The 21257-nt window shown below is 43.1% G+C and overlaps 1 protein-coding gene across 11 annotated transcripts in view; it reads left to right on the plus strand.

Moving 5' to 3' along the window:
• Window positions 1-21257, plus strand: part of neo1a (neogenin 1a) — a 157065-nt gene that overhangs the window by 54039 nt on the left and 81769 nt on the right. For all 11 annotated transcript variants that reach the window (XM_085406209.1, XM_085406286.1, XM_085406214.1 and 8 more), the window contains exon 2: window positions 1354-1677. In XM_085406209.1, the coding sequence (XP_085262335.1) occupies window positions 1354-1677 (324 nt within the window). The remainder of the gene's footprint in view (window positions 1-1353; window positions 1678-21257) is intronic.

The following is a 21257-nucleotide window of genomic DNA, read 5'->3' on the forward strand; positions in this document are numbered from 1 at the left end:
CTTCATACCCCTGTAATTATTTTTCAAGCTCTGCCCCATCCCTGCAGAACTGATAATTGGTGTTATTTATCTAAACAATACCACAGTGTGACTCTTACAGTGGGAGTGCTTGAATAATGGATGAGGTGAATGCAAAGCAATTTTACTTACTCTCACTTTGGCACTGTTCATGTCAATGTGATGTTACCATTTCTGCTCGAGGAAAGGAAATGGCAGCCGCGTTCCTGCGTGTTTACTCCTTCCCCGCACGCTGTACTTATGATAACGCAAGACGTGATATTAACTTGCCAGGGAGGCTAGACTTGGTTAAATTTGTCAGTTCCTCTTGCCCAATTCCAGCGAGGCTTGTGGTTTCATAATAAAAAGCCTCTTTGAGGCTCTGGAATAAGGCCGAGGCACTTTGGCTGAAAGATAGAATGAACAAAAAGATGTTTTGGTTCGGGAACACTTCATTCAGTGTTTGGGGCACTTGGAGTCCTGCAGTGTTCTGTCATTTTTAGAGTGAGCATTGAAACACGCCATTGATGTCAGCGACTTCTTAGGATATGCTGTGACCGAACTGAAAAAGCAGATAGTAGTGTTGTGCAATTTAGAGTGATTGCAAGCATTTCGCACCTTTCATCAACCCTCTGCTGCAGCCTAACCGCAAGCATGTTTCTTTACTGATCTTTGATAGTAGTTACACTCGATTACTGATTAGTAATCCGATAAAGAAGCTGAAGCTTACGGAAAGAAGATCCATGCTGGAATCAGTGAAATCAAAACGGATACACTGGTATGATCTGACCGTGTTAAATTGTGATTGGTTTTTACCACCTGCTACATACAGGTGCTTTATTTTGAAGAGACTGGACTTTCAGAATAAAATTCTTAGAGTAACTTGTATAGAAATATCAGCACTGTTCACATTTCAACTAACAAGAAGTGTGAATAGCTGTGGCGTAGTTTGGTGGATAAAGAATGGAGGCGACCTGGCAACCAGCCAGAAGAAGCATCAGTGTTATATCAGTGTTATATATTACCACTTCCTGCAGGAACTTTCAGAATAAAATCAATGTAAAAACGAGAAATAGAGCACTAACTCAAATTGTCAGACTTTTTAATCCACTGTATACACAGCTAATCAGGTGTTTAGAATGATAGAGAATGATCATCTGGGGAAACTTGAGCAATGCATCCTTGATAATGAATCTGCCCCCATAATTGTGGTGTGATCTTCAAGCCACATCGCCCACTGATAAGCTGCTGGAGAACAGCAAGAATTTCGCTAATTTTCATTAGCGCTCAGAGAAAAGTGGACCTGACGTAACTTTCTGTGTTGACATCTCACTTCTCCCCTCTGTTGCTCCTCAGCTTCAGCAGTGCAGCCCTTCAGCCCCTTCTGGTTCACCGTGGAGCCCCAGGACACGCTGGCCATCCGGGGGAACTCCGCTTTCCTCAACTGTTCTGCACACAGCGACGCAGCCACGCCGGCACACATCGAATGGAAGAAAGACGGCACCTTCATGAGCCTGGTTTCAGACGAGAGGAGAAAAATACTGCCCGACGGCACGCTGTTCTTCAGCCATGTGGTCCACTCTAAACATAACAAGCCAGACGAAGGAACCTATCAGTGTGTTGCCACCATTGAGAACCTGGGATCCATTTCCAGCCGCACGGCACGCCTCTCTGTAGCAGGTAAGGACTGCGAGATTAATCAGCATAGCCAGCATGTGATACAGTCCAAACTCAACTCTGGTTTATGCTTTCAAATGTGTTGTAGTTACTGTTGAGCTGTTGATCACTCAAAAGCCACTGTGAGATTATGGATGGAGCCGAAAAGCATTGACTAGACTACGTGTTTACCAGCAAGTGCTTTATAGACCTGCTGAACTCCCAACACGTGTTTGCACTTGTGCTGGCTGTCACATCAGAGTGAGTGTGCACATTCAAAAGCTGATTGACAAATGAGGCGATAAGGTTTAGATAATCCCAGCTTTAACTTTTTGTCAGGGCTAATGAGACGTCATAAGAAACAAAAGCTGTTTGTGCAGTGACTTAAAACCTGTCAGTCTTTGCTATGCTCCCCCCTTCACCACTGCATGCTATATGTGCACAGACATGTGGCGTCCGTATACATGAAAGGGTTTTGTGGTTTATTTTTCTTATTCTGTTGGGGGTTTTTTGTCCTTCAGGTGCTCGGCCATTTGTGCTTTCTTTTCTTTAAATTTCTTCACCTCGCCGGAGCCTGAATGCATTTGGATAAATGCTTGTAAAAAGGGTCTTTTTTTCATTACTCGCTGTACAGTGTGACCTTGTTCAGCTCGGGAACAGCAAGTGACGTGGGATTATTAGGTGTTTTGAGTCAAGTCATGCCCCAAAATTCAATTTGCAGCTGCAGGAGCCACAGAATGCATTTACTGTGTGCTTTCTGCTCAGCCGTGGTCCGCCACATTTTAAAGACACTCGACAGAGACCTCTTGTTGACAATGGTATAGCGAGCCTCTCAGACAGCGAGCGCCTGTGTAAAGTTACTGTCCGCCTGCCGTTCTGTTACTTTTCATTGGTTTTTGAATTGCAAAGTAATGAAGCAGTATGTTAGCATTGCAGAGATCGAAAAGATTTTTTTTCTCCTTCACTCAAAAAGCTCGCGGTCTAACTGTGTGTGAGACGAGATCTCGCAGATACGACTTCCCTTGGGAAAAGGATATAATACTATTAGAGTGCAGCAGGGTTTAAAATAAAACATCGGATGGTCAAATAAAAGATATCAGCATTAAAATGATTCTGTGGAGTTTCCTTGTGAACAGACAAATTAGATCTATATTTATTTTCATGAAGACAAATGTGCTGAATGCACTTTGTCCTCCAATTTCATCTACACTGTGTGCACATTTACTAGGATACAGTCTTTGCTGGCACATTACAGTGTTTCCACGCGAATTATCACCCGTCCCTGTTGCATGCACGCCCGTCTTTGTGTTTTGAAAACAGGGATTTGTGCTACTATAAGTCAAAAACTCCACGGGGTAGCTTTAACTATGCAATGTTTGGCATCAGTGGCACAGATTTGATGAAACTTTGGAAGATGACATATTTACAGAAATGTCATTTTAATTGGAATCATTTTTACAGCTGCCATTTACTTCTACTCCAGCAGCGACAGGGGTGGGAGACAGGTGCTCCTGGAGTACAAATAATATCTCCCCCTGCGCTCGCCTATAATGCAAAAGGGACGTGTTTAGTTCTTGTTCCAAGATGTGTTTCCGCTTTGAGACAGCATCACAGCCAGTGGGATCTGTCTGGGTCAAACATGATGGGATGTTAGATTCAATCAATTTCTATTTGACGAGAGTAGCAGGTGAAATCTGTCAGCTTTTATAGGCCCACGTGCACATGCGTGCTCTGGGGCTCGCTGCTCACATGGTAATTTATAGACTTAAAAGCTTCAGCCACTGTGCATGTGCATATAAACACAGACGCATTTATGGTCGCGCTTACATAAGCCCATACGCGCGCGCACACTGCTGTATCTCCAGCTGTCTGGCAGGTGGCCAATAAAAAGGTTAATTGCAGTGTAGAGAGAGCAGGCCATTAGGCCGCCATCAGACCCTGGAACGATGGCGCAGGCAGGGGTGGAGTGGGCGTGACGTCTCCGATGTAATGACGGAATGAGTCACGGATGGCTGGCGTGGCAGGGAGCATATCTGACAAATACCGGGGTAATATCTGGGATTGATTGCAAGGGGACGTGCTGCTCATTCTTCTCGAGCAAACGCGTCTACTTCCACACAGCGACGCAATCACGACAGCGCCGCGCTCTCCCGCTTTACCTCTTTGCCCTGATGGGCTCCGCTACCTGACTTTTTTCAGTTCTGTTTGTTTATATGCACAAAGTGAAGGTGGAAACAGTATTTAGATTCAGTGAAAGACAAAACACGGTTAGAAGAACACACGGGAATGTAACCAATCTGAAGGAAATCACTGTTTAAAATGCAGTGAAGTAATTCAGACTGTTTCGTATCATTCAGCTGACGTGGGAATTATTTAAAAATGACTGTATGTAAAGAAATAAAACAATTAAAAGTCCTGTTTCATATATTTATATAGAGAGATGTTTAAAGGATTTTTTTCAGTTTCAACATTTGTTATTTTTCATAGCCTAGCTCTGAGCTCTCATTCATGTACACACGGTAAGATCTCTCTGCCTTGTGTTCCCTCTTTGCTCTCGCTTTGTCATCCAGTCTGTCTGTGTGTGTTTTAGCCTCTGTGTGTGCACAGTCAGATAGTGTGGAAACACAAGCAGGGCTCAGATGAAAGAGAAGGGGAATGTGGCCTAGTGGGGCGCAATCTTATGCATTCAGTTTGAGTCTATGCGAGAGAGAAAAGGAGGGGGGGGGGAGTGAGAGAAATTATAGGGCAGAGAAGGAGTGAGCGGTATACAGCAGTGTTAGCCAGGACACAGAGCGAGACGCGCGTAATGAGAAATCCCATCTTAACTGTCTGCTGTTCTCCCACGCAGCCGTCTCTCCTCCCACCGGCACGCTTTGAACTCAGCCCTCTTTAAGAATCGCTTGAGGTGAGCCCCACCTCACTGCCGCTTAACAGGGAAACCCCCAAATGAGAAAATGGAGAATTTATTTTGCCCTCTCACTGTCTTGGAGCCTATTTGGTTTGTTTTTCCTATCTGACGTCTGTGTATGTACATGAGGCAGCCAAATCAAGTGCTTCACCTCTGTTCTGCTGTGCACTCTCTCTCTTTCTGTCACCTATAGGTTACTCCGGCATATAAAGATGGCAAAAGCCACTTATTGCTTTGCTTTGATATCATGCTTCACTGAAATCTCATTTTTCCCCTCCCCACAGTGGCAGAAATTATAAACTGAACACCGGCACCCTTCACGTGTCACATGTGTCGCCTCATATTTAATAGTACTCATCCTTTGATAGAGTCGGACGCCTTTTGAAGGATTTAGGAGTGTCGGCAGATTCTTTAATCCCCTTTTTTTGATGTATTTTAATCTGTTTTTTGACGAGGGGGGTAGGGGAGGGGGTGCGTCACACCCCCGGAGAAATGACGGCTTGAAAATGTGGAAAAGGATGATTGCATCACCGTTGCAGGGGGAGCGCTTTGTGCTGTTGTCGGAGGCACTTTGTTGTACTTGCAGTTAAGTTGACATCTTTACATATTGTGAATAATCACAAGTCAGCTGTGTTTTCACAACATAAAATGGATGTCAGCCAAACACGGATCAAGACGTTCAATTGGGATGAAACATAATAGGGCACTGAGGTTGCCATGGTTCGCAAGATTTCCTTTGAATGACTCTTTTGTGTGTAGTACATTTTCTTCGTTCAGTGGCTCGGGTAAATAAAATGGTAAAAGGTTGCAAGGGAATGAATGGATACATGGTTTTATATGCCCGCTTTGAAAAGGATTTTATCTGAGTTGAGTGATTTTGTTTTGTTTCTGTTTTTTTATAAGCGGCATATCATTACTTTTCACTTAAGGACAGGCAGACATTTTTTTTTTAGCCTTTTAAGGCGCGATTGCGTCAAGTTTTGACAAACTCGCACATTCACCAGGTGGCTCGAGTAATATGCTTTGGCAGCTCGGTTTAATCTTTGTTAAAACTACCTTGGTGCATTCAGCTCATCACATAAAGCCTTTCCTCCAGCCATGACAGGGACCGCTGCAGTTCAAGTTTCTGTTGAAATATTAAACTCAACACGGATTGTATTTATAAAATGTTCGTCAGAGATGGACGTGGCTGCTTTAAGGCAAGAGTACCTAGAAATACATGTATCAGGATGGTTTTATTGGCCTCTTAAAGCTTAAGAATGACCATTTTTAGGTTTACATGCAGCTTGGATACATACCCATCTGCACTCACCTGATTTCTGGAACACTGTATAAATGATTTCTACTTTCTATGTGTTTTATTTTGCTGTGAAAGCTACTTTTGGCTGGTCCCTTATTCACAAGTTGGTCACCACAGTGAGTGGCTCTGCATGTTTGATTTAGCAGATTTCTTTAGGTAACTCCGGCTGCCTCTGGGACTCAACCACAAAGGGATTTGTCTTTCCTCCGGGGGATCAGACTTACTTGTGCTCTCTGCTTGTTAGGTGAATGTATAAACCACTACGCTATAATTGTGTTCATTCTGTGAAACATTAATTATACTTAATGTGAGAATTAAAAAAGATATTTTCTTACCAATTGTGTGTCTCTGTTGGCTAAAGTCTAATTAGGTCACTGGAGAGCATGCGAGTCCTCCTTAGATATTCTGAACTTTGTTTTCTCCCCTTTTTAGGATCAATATATAAACCTCACCCTGTTTATAATAAACACACAAAGCAAATAAAATCAAGGACAAACAAACACCGGTCTTTTCCCTGCTATGTGCGCCGATACAGCCCAATCAGCTCACGTCTAACCACTCACGCCCACGAGCTTCTCAGCTGTTCGCTGAGGGTTATGTGTTCACTTCATTCATTCATCCTCTACTTCCCTTTCTTTCCTTTACCTCTCTCACCTTTGTCTTGCTTTCTTTGTCAGTTCTCTGAGTCACTAAATCACCCTCCCGTCCTTTCTTTTTACTCCCTTTACTACCCCTCACAGTCTTCCATTTTCTCTTTATTATCCTTTCAGTCCTCCACCTTTCAACTGCTTCTACACACTCACCGGTATTCACAGGCTCTAGCACTCACCCATTTTGCAGGCCCACAGTGGCCACGGCAGTTACATAGCTCCATCTAAAATATAGAATAATAAATCTCCAAAACAAAAAATCTCAGAGGAGCTCCAAAAAAGAAACAAACCATCCACATCTGTTTTTCCTCATGAATTTTTTATTGTTTTTGAGAGTGTCTACATTGCAAATCTTGAGTATGTCAACACTAAAATGAATTTTTTTAAAAAATACTGAGTTGGAATTCAAAGACACCAATGCCTGAAAGCAGTTGGTTCGGTCCCACCAATTAAATTCCTGCAGTCTCTACGTATTGCATATATTAAATGATTGTGGACTGATATGAATCAAAACTTGACTGGTTGACAGAGACGTGCAACCCCAGGGTGGTGATTTTTACTCATGTCCTGTTTACACTTGACACCTACAACAGTTGCAGATGGATCCAGGCTTTAATCTGCACCCTGCAGTCAATTTGTTGTGATTTGGAGCGACTGTTTTTAAAAATTCATGTCTCTTCAAACGCAGTTAAGTGCTGCGTAGGAATAATATTACCTCAAATATGCAGTAGTGTATTTTAAATTTCTATATAGCTTGTCAGGCATTACAGTTACCTTTGATCTGCATGCTGACAGATGTCTTCACAGGCATGAGCTTGCTCACTGCAAGAACCATAAGCAGGCTAACAAGTCCCTGTCCTCAGATGAATGAATCATTACCCCACACGTTTTCAGATGCATGACAAGCGAAACAACTGTAATGCACAGTTTGCGTGACTGTGGAAAGCGGGATAAGATCGACTTGGCTTTCCTTTATAATTTTGGCATTCCAGTGTAAGCCGATAAAGTTGGATGACCATCCAGACACCCATCTTCATTCGCTTATCCAATTCAGGGTTGCCATTGGGCTGGAGACTATCCCAGCAACCTCTGTGTGAGAGGCAGGGTACGCCCTGGGTGGGTCGCCAGTCTGTCGAGTTGTAAATTTGATTGATGGAATTTTGTTCTTCTTTTGGATGGACAGAAGAATCCAAAAATCCAAGCATAGATTCTGGTTGCTCCCAATGCAAAAAGGCGTTTCCCACTGATACCCAATTATGTGCCTCTTTCCTGCTGAGTTGAGGGTTGTTGCAGTGATGAATTGTTCTGTCCCGGAAGCAGTGTCAGGATCACAGTGGATTCCATTACCCTGATTTTCATCTCTCTCTGGCACATGTCAGGAAGGAGTGAAGTCAGCTCGAGATAAAGGCGAAGAAAGAGACACTTAGGCGCTTTCATCATATGTTAAGATGAAATTGAAAACATGTAGCTATCTTTGGGACAAAAGTCATGAAATTTGGAAATACAAAGACAATAAAAAACAAAACAGAAATTGGTATATGAGTAGTTGGATCTAACTGTAAAGATGAGACTAAACAGGACAAAGAGAAAGAGGACGGAGAAACTCGGCAGCTGAGAAAATATGATGCATGATGTAGGATATCTTGGTTGAGGATGGAGCTTTTGGGAAAGATCCATCTTTTTTTTTGCTCTCTAGAGGCTGGCAGTGGGAGAAAAGTGTCGGCGGGGAGTCTGTTGGGCTGGAGGTAGATGACAGCCTCCATTTTACGTGTATTCACTGACTGATTAGGTCCTCTGGGTAGGTGGAGAGGCTGATGGAGACAGCCCTATCTCTACTCTCCAGACACCGCAGTGTCTAGTGTGTGGTTTTGTGTGTGTGCATAGAAATTTACACCTACGCACTTAATTGTCTTTATGCTTTCAGAATTTTTCCAGTTGAACACCGGTGCAACAGAAGTTTGTTGCTACACACGTTAGCTGCTTCAACACAGGCTTGTTTCAAGCTTTTTCTGTTTTTGCAACGACTTAATCTTGCTCCTATAAATTGTCTCCCAAAAAAGTCCTCATCACACAAGTCACTGCTAAATCAAGTTTTTTGTATAAAGAGTTTTTTGTGTTTGTTTCTTTGAAGAGGATCGTCTTCTCAGTCACATATGCTGCTCAAATGTTAGATTAAATATGGCATAAAATTGTAATTGTAAAGGTAATAGCTGTAAGTCAGAAGCTCAGGCTTCACAATGTTCGCTTTCCCACATTTTTGTATCCTCAGGCACACAGCTCTCTCTGTGAGCATGTAAGCCCGCCCACCTGCACTTCCAACCTCCTGTTACAGAGGGGCAGCCAATCAAAAGAAAACTCAAAGAAGCGTGGCCTTAAAGGAGGGAACTCTAAAACAGATTGATTCAAACAGAGGATGGACTCAGGAGTTATGTTATATAAGACGAATGGACTGTGATTTCTGAGAGATTTTATAATCTCCCTTTCTACATGAAACGATGATGTGCTATGATCCTGTCCCATTATCTTTATTTCCTTTTGAGTTCATCACCTTAAACACCACAAATACTCAGTGTTCGCTGGATGTGCACAACCAGCAACTGGGCAATTAAAAATTACTGGCACTGTTTTTACTTCGGATTCTATTTCTCATGTAACCCTGTCCATTTATCTGGGCTTGGGACCAGCACTGGGAGGAGACTAGCTTGCACCTGCCTGAGGCTGTGGTCTGTGACTCCTCCCCGTCTTGAACCCAGGATCATTCCTGTGTACTGTGACTGTAGGGTGAGCACTAGACCATAAAAATTAAATGTTTAAGTATGAGTTAGAGCTCAAATATGACCATTTATACTAGTTACTGGTTGACTTTTTTTCTTTCTAAACCCCATATAAGACCTGGCGCTGCAGACTTACTTGTGGGTACATGGATATATAGAGAAAACACACCAACTCCTCTGTGAAATAAATTCCACAACAGTGCTAAAAGTAGCACAAACATACCCTCAGAGATAATTTCGGTGTCTGTGCCAGATTATACCCTACTACACGGAGAGTGTTTGAAAAAACAAAATACCTGGGGACATTTTCTTCGCTACAATGAAGCCGCAGTTAGAATTTCAAATTAAAGTGAAGTGTCCAATTGAGCTGAGAACATTTCCAGCCTGTTTCTACACTACGCTGGTACAATTACGATGTTCTAATGACAGTGATAATTGACTGCTGCCGTCAGCGGGTGAAGATAAACTCTTAATGACTTCCCAAACTCGCTCTCTTCTCCTCTGTGTTTTTCGGGGCCTCTGCTCCCCACCGTGCACCTCGACTCCCCTGCCAGCTGAACTTCAATTCACAACTGTACATAGTGCATCTCCCAGTATGTGGGAGGCATCTGCACATCAGTGAAGAAACTTCACTGCTCAAGGCTTTCCACACAACCTTAGAGATTTCCCTTAAATGTTCTCATTTTGTCTTTGGACCCAAAGGATAAAATCCCAGCATTGGTTACAATTTGGCTGGTTGCACATCATGTTAATCAGCTTGAGTGTTTTTGTCTTTTATAGACATCTTGCTACCATCTGCCCTAATATATCTACTAGTACTTGAACAGCATCATTTCAGGATCTCATGCAATTTTGAATTGGGCATCAGCGGCTATAGTTGTATGTGGGATTTCCTTGAAATGTGTTAACACCCTCGTAGGATGAATTTAACACATTTACCACATTTCACTAAAGCGATACACTAAATAAGACTATTCAAAATCTGAATTTGTCACATTAAAAGGAACATCACAGGATATGCTTTTACACCAAAAAGCATATTGGATAAACAACCAGAAATTAACATTAATGCTGCAAGATGTTGGGGAGATAAGTGAATTTAAAATATCAAAATTGAGCTGTGGTGTCTGGCACCAAAATGTTAACAGCAGATCCTAAAATCCCTGTAAGTTGTGAGGTGGGACCTCTGTGGATCTCACAGATGCTGGATTGTATTGAGATCTGGGGAATCCAGAGGCCAGGTCAACACCTCAAACTCGTTTTGCACCTGAATCCTATTGCTTTGTGTCAATGTTTCCATAAAAGGGTGCAGGTAACTCAACAGACCAGGCCACTTTCGTTGATCCGTGGTCCAGTTCTGATGCTCACGTGTGCATTGTGGGTGTTTTTAGCAGTGGACAGGGGTCAGCATGGACACTCTAACTAGTCTGCAGCTATGCAGGCACATACACCACAAACTACGATGCATTGTATATTCTGACACCTTTCTTTCAGAAATAGCATTACATTTTTGGGCTATTTGATCTACAGCAGCTTGTCTATTGCATCAGACCACACGGGTCAGCCTTCCATGTGCATCAGTGAGCCTTGGCCTGTCGCTGGTTTACCACTGTTCCTTCCTTGGGCCACAGTTAATAGACACCGATCATTGCAGACAGGGAACACCGCACAAGAGCTGCAGTTTTGGAGACGCTCTGACTCTGTCGTCCAACCATCACAACATAGCCCTCGTCAGACTCGCCCAGATCTTTACACTTGCCTGTTTTTCCTGCTGCTAACACGTCAGCTTCGAGGGCAAAGTGTTCACTTTGGGCCTAACACATCCCACCCTGTAACAGGTACCATGATGAAGAGATAATCGCTGTTATTCACTTCACCTGTCAGTGCTCATAGTGTTATGCCTGATCGGTGTAGTTGTGTATAGAGGTTAGAGACTGATTTAGAATAAATTCTTCACTTCTCTCACCTACCTGGATTCTTGTTGAGCAAAACCGACTGCAAAGAATCTTTCATCAAGTATTTAAAAAGACAACTTCAATCTAAAATTGTTAGTTTGTGTAGTTACTTTTGAACCTTTGAAAATGGTAGACTGTGTAAAAAAAAAGGCTGTAATTGATGAAAGTCTGCACTCACATCTTCATTGTGTCTTTTCAAAACCACTGTGAAGGTGTACATAAGCATAATTACAAAAATGATGTCGTTGCCATTACAAATATTGTGTTCTGAGTGGAACTGTGTTAAAATACGAAGCTCAGAGTTAATGGAGAGTGACGTCTGTGGTAGGAGGCAGATCTTACCAACCAAGTTACTTACAAATGACTTCAAATGACAAATTTGACTTTTAACTGTGGTTTGGCAGGATGATGGAATGGTCGCGTTGACAGGTCTCACAGTATGAAGGGACACGTAGACCTCCTCAGGTGACTGCACAGCAGGGTTCACTCCTAAATCTAAAAAAGAAAAGGTTGCCCGAGGAGAGCGTTATTTAAAGCTTCTCTGAATCCACATTAAAAAAAAGAAGAAGACACCTGGCTACACTTGAGAGCATTTTGTTTATCCTTCCCTCCCTCATTGACATTCACTGGTTATGTCTCCTACCTTGTGGTTCTTCAGATAGAGACACGTACGCTGTTAGGGACCAGTGTGCTCATCCACGTTTCCCTTTCATCTCGCAATCCCCGTCCAAGTGAGCATACATGAGGCAGTTTTGGGTTTTCATACTAAAGCGTCCCCATGTTTCAAAGCCAAATTGGTCTTCATAAGGCTTTTGAACCCTGAAAGAGAGTTCACTCTCAGTTTTTTTTTTTTTGATGGCTCCCCACGCCTCTAGGAAGTCTTTTGAAATACACCTCGGCATTCATCAGGCAGCTGCGGTGGACAGCAAAAGTGAGATTGGGGGGGAGAAGTTTTTATGCCACGTTGATGGGGACCAGCCAGCCTGGAGTTTTCATATTCAAGGTCACTTGTTTTGACAGCTGTTCATTTAGTTTATAGGGAGTAGTTTCATAAAAACTCATCCCAATATCAATGCTTTTATGAGCCTCTTCACTCAGTCACTCCTGTCTTGGCAGAAATCGGACTAAATAATGACAGCATATATCTTTTATCTTTTATAGGACAGCTTATGTATGATGGTCTATTGTGAGTAAATGTGCAGTTCCAGGGTGACGGAGATGGGATTTGATTTTGTTGCTCTAGATGTAAATAAAATATGGTTGAAATGCATATTTTAACCCGGCTTATGCTGAAGATGCAAAAAGAAAAAGAAAAAAGCCTGTGTGTGTGTGTGTGTGTGTGTGTGTGTGTGTGTGTGTGTGTGTGTGTGTGTGTGTGCGTGTGCGTGCGTGCGTGCGTGCGTGCGTGCGCAGTTGTGTTTCATTGCTTATTTTAAACTGAAAACCTCCTCGCTTTGGGCATAGATGGAATATAGTGAAGAAACTAAAGTGTGAAGTACCCAGAGCATCTCTGCTTTCTGTGCTTCAGAGATCAACATTATTTATGGGTTTCCATGAGCACTTATGGATATTACGACGGCAGTAGGAGAGGTGGGGCTTGCATGGAGAGTGCTACGTTTAAGGTGTGAGAGGTGACGCCTTGAAAACGTATTTCTCTCCACTTCCGCTCAGTTCACATCCCACGCTTTCCCTTCCAGCTGACTGGATTTAATCTTCTCCAAAAATGCCTTTTTAGTCCTCGGTTCTCCTGCCTCACTTAAGGTACATTCATTGATATTTTTTTTCCCTTCAGTGACAAAGAGGCTTTGTCTCTCCCCAAAATGGCCACATTCTGCTTGACGACCCTTAATGGAAACTTCATTTGCATTTATTTAGTTGCTTTTACGCAAAACGCACACATTCCTCTCTTGGTGTCACTCAGAGCTAACACAAGGGATGGGGGAAGAAGGGCGTTTTGAAGGTAGCAGGCTGGATGGGTGGTACTCATCACGTATTCTCATGTGTTCTACAGAGCGACGGTGACAAACATAAAGGGCTGAATGACAAACCGTACGTGCTCTTCATCTAGAATAAGGACTGTTTGGGGAGCCTTTGGAGCCTGTTCAGACCTGCTTGAACACTGGAGTCTGTCTTAATGCACAGGGGCATGGCATGTGGGATGCAGGCAAGAGCTGTGTGAGCGAGAGCGACGTGTGAAAAAGGAGAGTGCGATAAACAAGGGGAGATGGAAAGCAAGGGAGTGATGAGCTGTTTCGTTGAGCGCTTCGGCTACGTGACGGAAAGTGTTTGAGTGCGTATGTGTAGATCCTCCTTTCACCGAGTTGCCCTGAACTCTGTGTGTGAGGGCCCAGGGGAGGGTGTTCAGGCTTTCCCCACCGTCCCCACACCATGCTGTCACTTCATGACTTTTTGATTAGTGGATGGTGAACTGTGGAGGTGTTGAATTAAGGAAGGTGTGTGTGTGTGTGTGTGTGTGTGTGTGTGTGTGTGTGTGTGTGTGTGTGTGTGTGTGTGTGTGTGTGCACCCGAGCATGATTGCAGGGCAGCATGGAGGCGTTTGACTCGCTGAGTTGAGTCTGATGAGACTTGATTGATGATTTTTAAAAAAAATAAAAGTAGAGGCTTCCTGCTGTTAGTGTTGAACTGTGTTGTTACGGGATTGTGTCATACAACTGTTTGCGTGCTTTCTTGAAGATTGTGGAATATCTTGTGCTCCAAGGTCAATATCACGTCTTTTTGCTTTCTTTCTCTCACACGTTGACAGGTCAGATGAGGCAAAACAGCACCACAACAGCACGCCTTCCATTCTACACGTCTATCCATCTCACCTTTTAGATGTCTTGCGCGTTTAATGCTTACCTATCAATACCTTTTACATTTACAGCCAGGTAACGGAAAACTAGCCTGCATGTAGCGGTTTCATATGAGCACATGGCTTTCATTGCTGTGGATACGTGCGGTCGTGTGGTTAAAGGACAGTAATGCTTTCAGCTTGTATCATTGTAATGTGACATTTAGTTTGCTGGACAACACAATGTGCCGGCAAACAAATCGTCAAATCTATATAGTTAACACTGATCGGCACAGCATCTGCTGCGTTTGAAGGCAATGCGCTACAGATGGACTAAAGTAATTGCTATTAATGCCAAACTGTCAGGCCGACCAGGTGTTCTACAGATCTGTTGCGTCCTTTTCCATTAGGCATCAGCGACTGATTAGACTGCCTTCATGTTGCTTTGCATTATTCCTGATATGATTATTTTTTTCAATCAGAGTGCATTGTTTTCTTCTATGTATGAAAAGGCACAGCTGCACATTTGCCCTCAGTAAATAATATATCCGTTTCATATTTCCACATTTAATTAACAATAATAAAGCCGGCGAGTGAAGAGACGTACTCTGGGGCTATGGATGCTTCACACTCTGTGATCCTCATTCAAATACTAATCTTGTCCTCCTGCAGCCTTTTCAATATGTGCATTATGCTTTTGCAATGTTTGATGTCTGTGTTTGCGTTAGTTTGTTTAGTCGGCGCTTACGCGTGGCATCTGCAGCTCACCAGACGTGGCTAATGAACTTTGAAAGTGTGTTGTGTTTTATGCATGTCTACATGGAGAGATTGGTCTTCTCCGTTTGTCAGATTCCTTGTCGAAATATGAGCGGCTGTGCTCGGGCTGTTATTGACGCTCACTGGAGCATTTCGGAAAGATGTTTACATGAATGCGGAAAAGAGAGGAAAAACAATCATAACTGTTTTCTGATCTCTCAGCACTTGACAGGCACAAGCAGCCGGCTCCTTTCACTAATAATAAATTCATGGCTGTAAACTTTGACTGGAAAATCCCAAACTAATATAGTTACTAGTTGAATAAATTTTGCTTAAGACTTGAGATTTAGACAATCTCTAATGGCCTGTCACTTGGCAATGAGAGGTGTTGAAAATTTGCACTAAAACCCTTTTTTATCCGAACATAAAGTAACGCAATGTTCTGATTTGAAATTCAAAATGATGCTAGAGTTATTTATAGGATGGATCCAGTATTTGGATCAGATATCAGTCCAGAGCTAGCTCAGGAAGTGTGATCGGGTGGAGGTGATGATGTTCTGTCTCTTATACAACAATACAGAAAAGAATACAGTACTATGAGTTTGTGTTAGTAGTTTTGCGTACAAAGTAGTACTTTTGTAATGTTATTTACATTACATTAGCTCAATCATTCATTTATTAGCCATTTTAGCCTATGATAAATAGTTGATTTCCCATTGGCAACGGCAGCTCAAGCGAAATAGTAATGCGTCCCAAACTAAATGGCAATGTGTATTTAAGGATGATACAAGAAGGGAACATGATTTGAAACTCACTCACTTTTGAGTCTTTTGAGGTGCTTCACTAAACAGGAGGTATTTCCTCCACTGGTCTTACAAACCACGATGGTACTACTTGCATATTACCTTTTGTGGCTCACTCATCACCCCTTGGCTGTCTAAAGTACTTCCAGAGCTTACTTAACTGTCTTTGTTATGAACAACTTAGGTTAGCGCTGTCGCGGCAGCTGCTCTAGTCACCAAGTCATCGTCTTCCATTTGTAGTTTTTGCTGCGTGTGGGAGCAGCTGGGTGAGGGCCCCCTCTTCAGCTGTAGAAGATCTGTAGTGTCCCTGTACTTATGGTACTTAAAAAAGAAAGAAAGAAAAGAAAATGGTGTATGGCATGTATATCTATAGTACCTTGCCACATCCTCACAATATAAAGCATACGTGGCTATGGGAAGGTTTGCTCAAACTTGCAACGTACACCTGGTAGTTTGTTCGGATCAACCATAAACAAACCGCTCTGGGACTCATTTGGAGCCACACTATGACCACCTCTTCCAAAAGGTCTTGGCGCGGTTGTTTTGGTCCACACCGACCGAGTGAGGTCATTGTATTCACACTTGCACCAAGGGGGAAAAGAGCCAGATTTCACTTAAATGGACTAAACAGCGCAGGTGTGCAAACACCTTAAGAATGATAATTGACAATTTGCCACTGCATCACACCTCTTGACCAAGTAAAGGATGATGAATGCTCCTGGTCATGTGCAGCGACATCATCACCTTGCATCCGTGCGAGCCTGCATCTGTGTGTTTGCAAACATCTGCTGCTTAAACAGTGCCAGCCCCATACTCGCAGGCATATAGTCACACAAATGCATGCATAGCCACTACTGTTTCTTCCAGTGATAAAAACTAAACAAGTGGCGCTTCAAAAATTGTCAGCGGCCACTCTGTCTGTCTGTGTACCCTACACTTTGAAAGGCAATTCCCTTTAAGTTAAGGAGTGAAGCTGTCTGCAGCACGTTTCGTGCTGTAATAGCAACTCACTTCTAATCCTAGTTATGCAGGAAACATTTTTTGTTCTACCTTAGCTTCATTGGGGTATAATTTGAAGCAGACACCCACACATGGATTTTTAAATGAGTACTAAATCATGCTGAAGAATAAGTTAGCTGTGTGCTTGTATGTGGTGGTTGGCACATTTACATTTACTTCCCTCAGATCAGTGGAAATGATGAGAGCTTTGTAGAAAATTGTCATCATTTCTTGAACATAAACTACAAGCTAACAAAAAGCCATGTCATTAGTAACTGTAGTGATGCTTGATTGCACAAAAATGACTACTGCACTACTAAAGTCCTAGTTTTTCTTGTGTTTACAATGGCCTTCCTTTGCTCCATTGCCCCCCAAAACAAACACACACACACACTCCATCATTTCTACTGAGCAAGACGCTCAATTTTCACCCGACCCCATCCTCCATCCATCTCATTTCCCTGCTAGCTGCACTTGCAGAGCTGGAGCATAAACAGAGCAACAGGGCTGCTGATAGCATCTGCAGATGTGCCGGCAACATCCCCAGATAAGAACCAGCAGCAGCATGCCCCCTCTCTAGCAAACAATAGAGCTCCTACTGAAATGTGTGGTAGGAGAATGGAGAGGAAAAAGAGGAGGGGTGATAGGAGTGGGTGGAGGTGAATCTGAGTGTAATGGAGGGAGTGGGAAAGAGACAGCGCAGTGGCAGAGAAGAGTCTGAAGGAGAGAGCTGAATGTGGAGAAGCTCTCCGTGTGCCCATCGAGAGCCGGACAAGGGTGTGTTTACTCGGTTTATCTGGATGGCCTGTCAAGCTACGGGAGGGTGGAGGGGCTCTTCATTCCAGTGGAGGGGTTGGGCGTTGCTCGAGGCCTTAAGGAAATAAGCACTTGAAGAAAGATGTGAGGGCAGGCCAGCGGTAGCCGCTCTTTGTTCCTCACGTGTTGGGCTTGATTGACAACTCCTTTATAATCCCACAGGTGACTCCTCTGACATTGGAGGCCGCTCTGTGGAGCTTCTCTCTGCAGCCTGTCTTACCTGCCACCCCCCTCCACCCGCTTTCCCCTGATAAGGAAGCCAGGGGAAAGCAGGGAGGTTAGACGGGAAGCGCAAAGGGATTTATGGTTGTAGTGCCAACACATTTATCTGTGCTTGGGTAATGGGAGCATCCGCTCCTATGGCAACGACCTCTGCAGAAGGTCAACCCCAAAATGGGCTGACAATGAGCTAAACTCCCAGTAAAAAAGCAAGACACCTTAACATGATTAAAGGGCCTAATGCAATCTGTATTGTTTTGGCTACAACTCAATTATCTTTAATGAAAGAGAGCTTTTCCACTAGAAACAACATTCAGAAGCTCTGTTTAAGAAACCCCCTCCCCCACATGTTTCTGTAGTTGGCTAGGGGGAGTTTGTGCCCTACCAGATAGCAGATAGTGGCATCCCCCTGAAAGCCCCAACCATTGTCCCCAGAGGGTAAGTCATCAGACGAGCCACGCTTGAGAGACCATACCTGAACACGAGGAAATTGCGCACAGGAAGGTGACCGTTCACACACACGTACAACTCATCCAGCAGCACAGAAAATAGTGTTAAATATGATCTTTCAAATTATAATCAGCAGGCATTTGCATGAGTCAGCCATTCTCAATCCAAAAAATACAAGCGTGAACCCGGTCCCATTATCTTACGTGGTGTAATTTGCTGCTTTTGATTGCCCGTGTCACAGAAAACAGATCATAAGAGGGTTTCACTGTTGGTCAGACACAATAAGCAATTTAATAACAATGTACTGAACAAAGGAAAAATGTCTCTGAATTTAGAGTTATTCTGCAGATTAATCAGTAATGAAAATAATCATTAGTCACTGCACTGGGTTATAGTTACTCATTAACTTTAAAAAAACAAACAAAAAAAACAACCTTTTTGTAGATGAGACGGTGTTTTGCAGACCTGCAACAAAAACTGACAAATGACCCCTGCTGGCTGGGGTGCAGTTAATGGTTGAATGGCTCCTGTGAAGAGTGGAGAGGCTCACATTAGAGGTATGATGAAGCCAGCCGGGTTAACATTTATGTGTTTAGCTGTTTAATATTTCAAGGTTGTTGAAACGGGAGCTTTACCCACCTCTCGAAATTCCTCCTGAAGTGTTCCACCTAAACATCAGCCACTCCAGCTGCCAGTGAGGGGAGGGTTGTGTGCCTGCCCGTCTGCAGGTGCTGTGGGAAGCTGTGAGTCAACTGGAGGAGGACAGAATGGCACAGTTAGTATTGATACTGCTGCAAATAAGTATTTAGTCTTTTTCTTGTTTCTCTTTTTATTGTGACAACCCTCGTTCACTCAGAGGCTTATACTGTGAACACGTCCTTTTGAAAACAGGGGATTGGGTAGATATTTCAGTATGTGTTATGCTGTTACATTATGTAAACAGCACTGATAAAACTAACTGCTTTGCGAGATTTGACATACATGCACATACAAATGGGTTTAATTTTAAAGCAACAGTCTTGAATTTAACTCTACTTTTTTTTTTCTTCAAGTACATCTCATCCCTCTAACTAATGTATTGTTCCTATGGCAACTGACCTAGCCCTGTCATGCCGTCTCCATCCATCACCATCAGGGAGGCTCCTCGTAGCCCCGCTGTCTCTTCCCCACATCAGGCTATCAGAAGCTGTCAGAGTGCCAACTGTACCAGCAGCCTCATCCCGATGTGTCATTATTCATGTAGACACAATTGAGTGTGTGTATTTTCATTGTAGGCAGGTCTTTTATGTTTTTTTTCCTCCCTCTGTCTTTCACAAGCATGCGCAAGTAGAAATGAAAGCCGGAAATCAAACTTGTCACAGTGGTAGCAAGCATCCTGATCGAGACAGAGAGACGGGTTACTGACATTTATTTTGCAGCGACTGTCCTCTAAAGTGCATGCTATATTGTGTGTTACCAAGAGCGTAGTAGTAAAAAAAAAGAAAGAAAAGAAATAGTCCCCGTTACGAGTGAGAGTTGTCACAACTAGGTTCTGCAGCTGCGCCGCGGGGCCAATCTGCTGCTTGTCATAAATGTTTAGAAAGCTGTTCTTTACTCAAAATCTGGTCTTCATCCAGCGCGGTACCAGTTCCAAATGCCCCTCCCCTAGCTAAGAGCTGTTTAGCCTTGCTGAGTTAGCTTAACATACATAAGGAAGTTGGGAGGATCAGTGTCCCGAATACACCAGCACTACACATATAGGCGTCTGTTTTCATTCTTGTTCGCAACAATAAAACTATGCATCTATTTCGCGACTGCCTTCTGCTGTGCCATATTTCAAATATAACAACAGGCTGATGCGTCTTTCCTGGGTACCACCTGCCTAATGTTTTCACTGTACTACTCTGTTCAAGCTGTGGCTGGATGCAAGGTCAGGAAATGCTTGTTCTGTCATCTTTACACAGCTCAAAAGATAAAATAAGGACCCCAGTCTGAGGCTGACTTTTGTGGCACACCACCCACACACCCGTCTTCTGTCTGCTCCTCTGATGTGTGTACACAACACAAGCTTTTCTCTGTGTATGCACTTGCGGTTACCATTGTACTGCACACATTATGTAGTGTAGAAGTACTGATTTATTGTTAGGTTTTTTCCACTGATGAGCTCATTGTTTGTTACATGTTTCCAACTGTCTCATTGGAGTAAGCAGTTTGAATTTTTGTTTTAGTTCAGTTGTTAACCAATGTCATCATTAGCCATGTGTTCTAACTGGTAGCTGTTTGGATGAAAATTTAACAAAGATTAAAAAAATAAAAAAGCCAGTCTATTTATTGCACTGTATCACATCATTGTCACTCCACCCTGTTGATGAAAAAGATGAGCATGTTGCGATGACACAGCCAGACGTTCACGTTTCATCATTTCCTCAGCATGCCATGCTCGTGTCTGGCTTTATACGCGATGGATAATCCCAGTAACTTTTGTGTTAGCTTCCAGTACACGTTCGTTAATTAATTCTGTTTGCATTCTTGTCAATCTCGCCGAGGCCTCCCACCTCTCACCCCCTGATGGGATGAAAGTTGTTGTTACCTTTTACTGCCTAGCGGGTAAAGAGCGCGAGCAAACATCTCCCAGAATTTGTGATTCCAAAACGTCTATTTGCTTAAATGTACAAGTTTGCATGCATTTTTAAGAAGGACAACCGCAGTGGCTGTGCAGCCGTAATATCTTCCCCTATGTGGGCCATGCAAACTTTGTAATTAAACATCAAGGTTTTCTTTGAAAAACCAGCTTGATTCTTGACCACTTCTGATATTAAATCTAAAAAAGCCCAAACTAACTCCCTCTTGGCACGGCATTATAAAGAATTCATGTTGTGCTTTTCATGCATGCAGAGCCACTTAAGGACACAGGCAAAGCACCACCCCTCAACGTTTAATTTCATCACAATCTAGGCTGCATTAGTGCGAGAAAGAAATATTTTTCTTGTACAATAAATGCTGAAGTGCCTTTATGAAGAGTGATGGTGGGTGGGCGGGAGAGGGTGGTGGGGGTAGCGTTGTGGTTTTATTGTTTGGAGGGAATGTCTTTGAGTGTTTGAGTGGGTTCTGCAATACAATCCAATTAAAGTTTGATAACAGATAGAGCAAAGAAGAAATATAAACGCCTCTCTCTAAGAGCAGTTATCCTTGTTATTGTTTGCT

The sequence above is a fragment of the Rhamphochromis longiceps genome, linkage group LG1 (assembly GCF_057381845.1).
Source record: "Rhamphochromis longiceps isolate RC_006_pf linkage group LG1, R_longiceps_female_GT1.1, whole genome shotgun sequence".
Lineage (NCBI taxonomy): Eukaryota > Metazoa > Chordata > Actinopteri > Cichliformes > Cichlidae > Rhamphochromis > Rhamphochromis longiceps.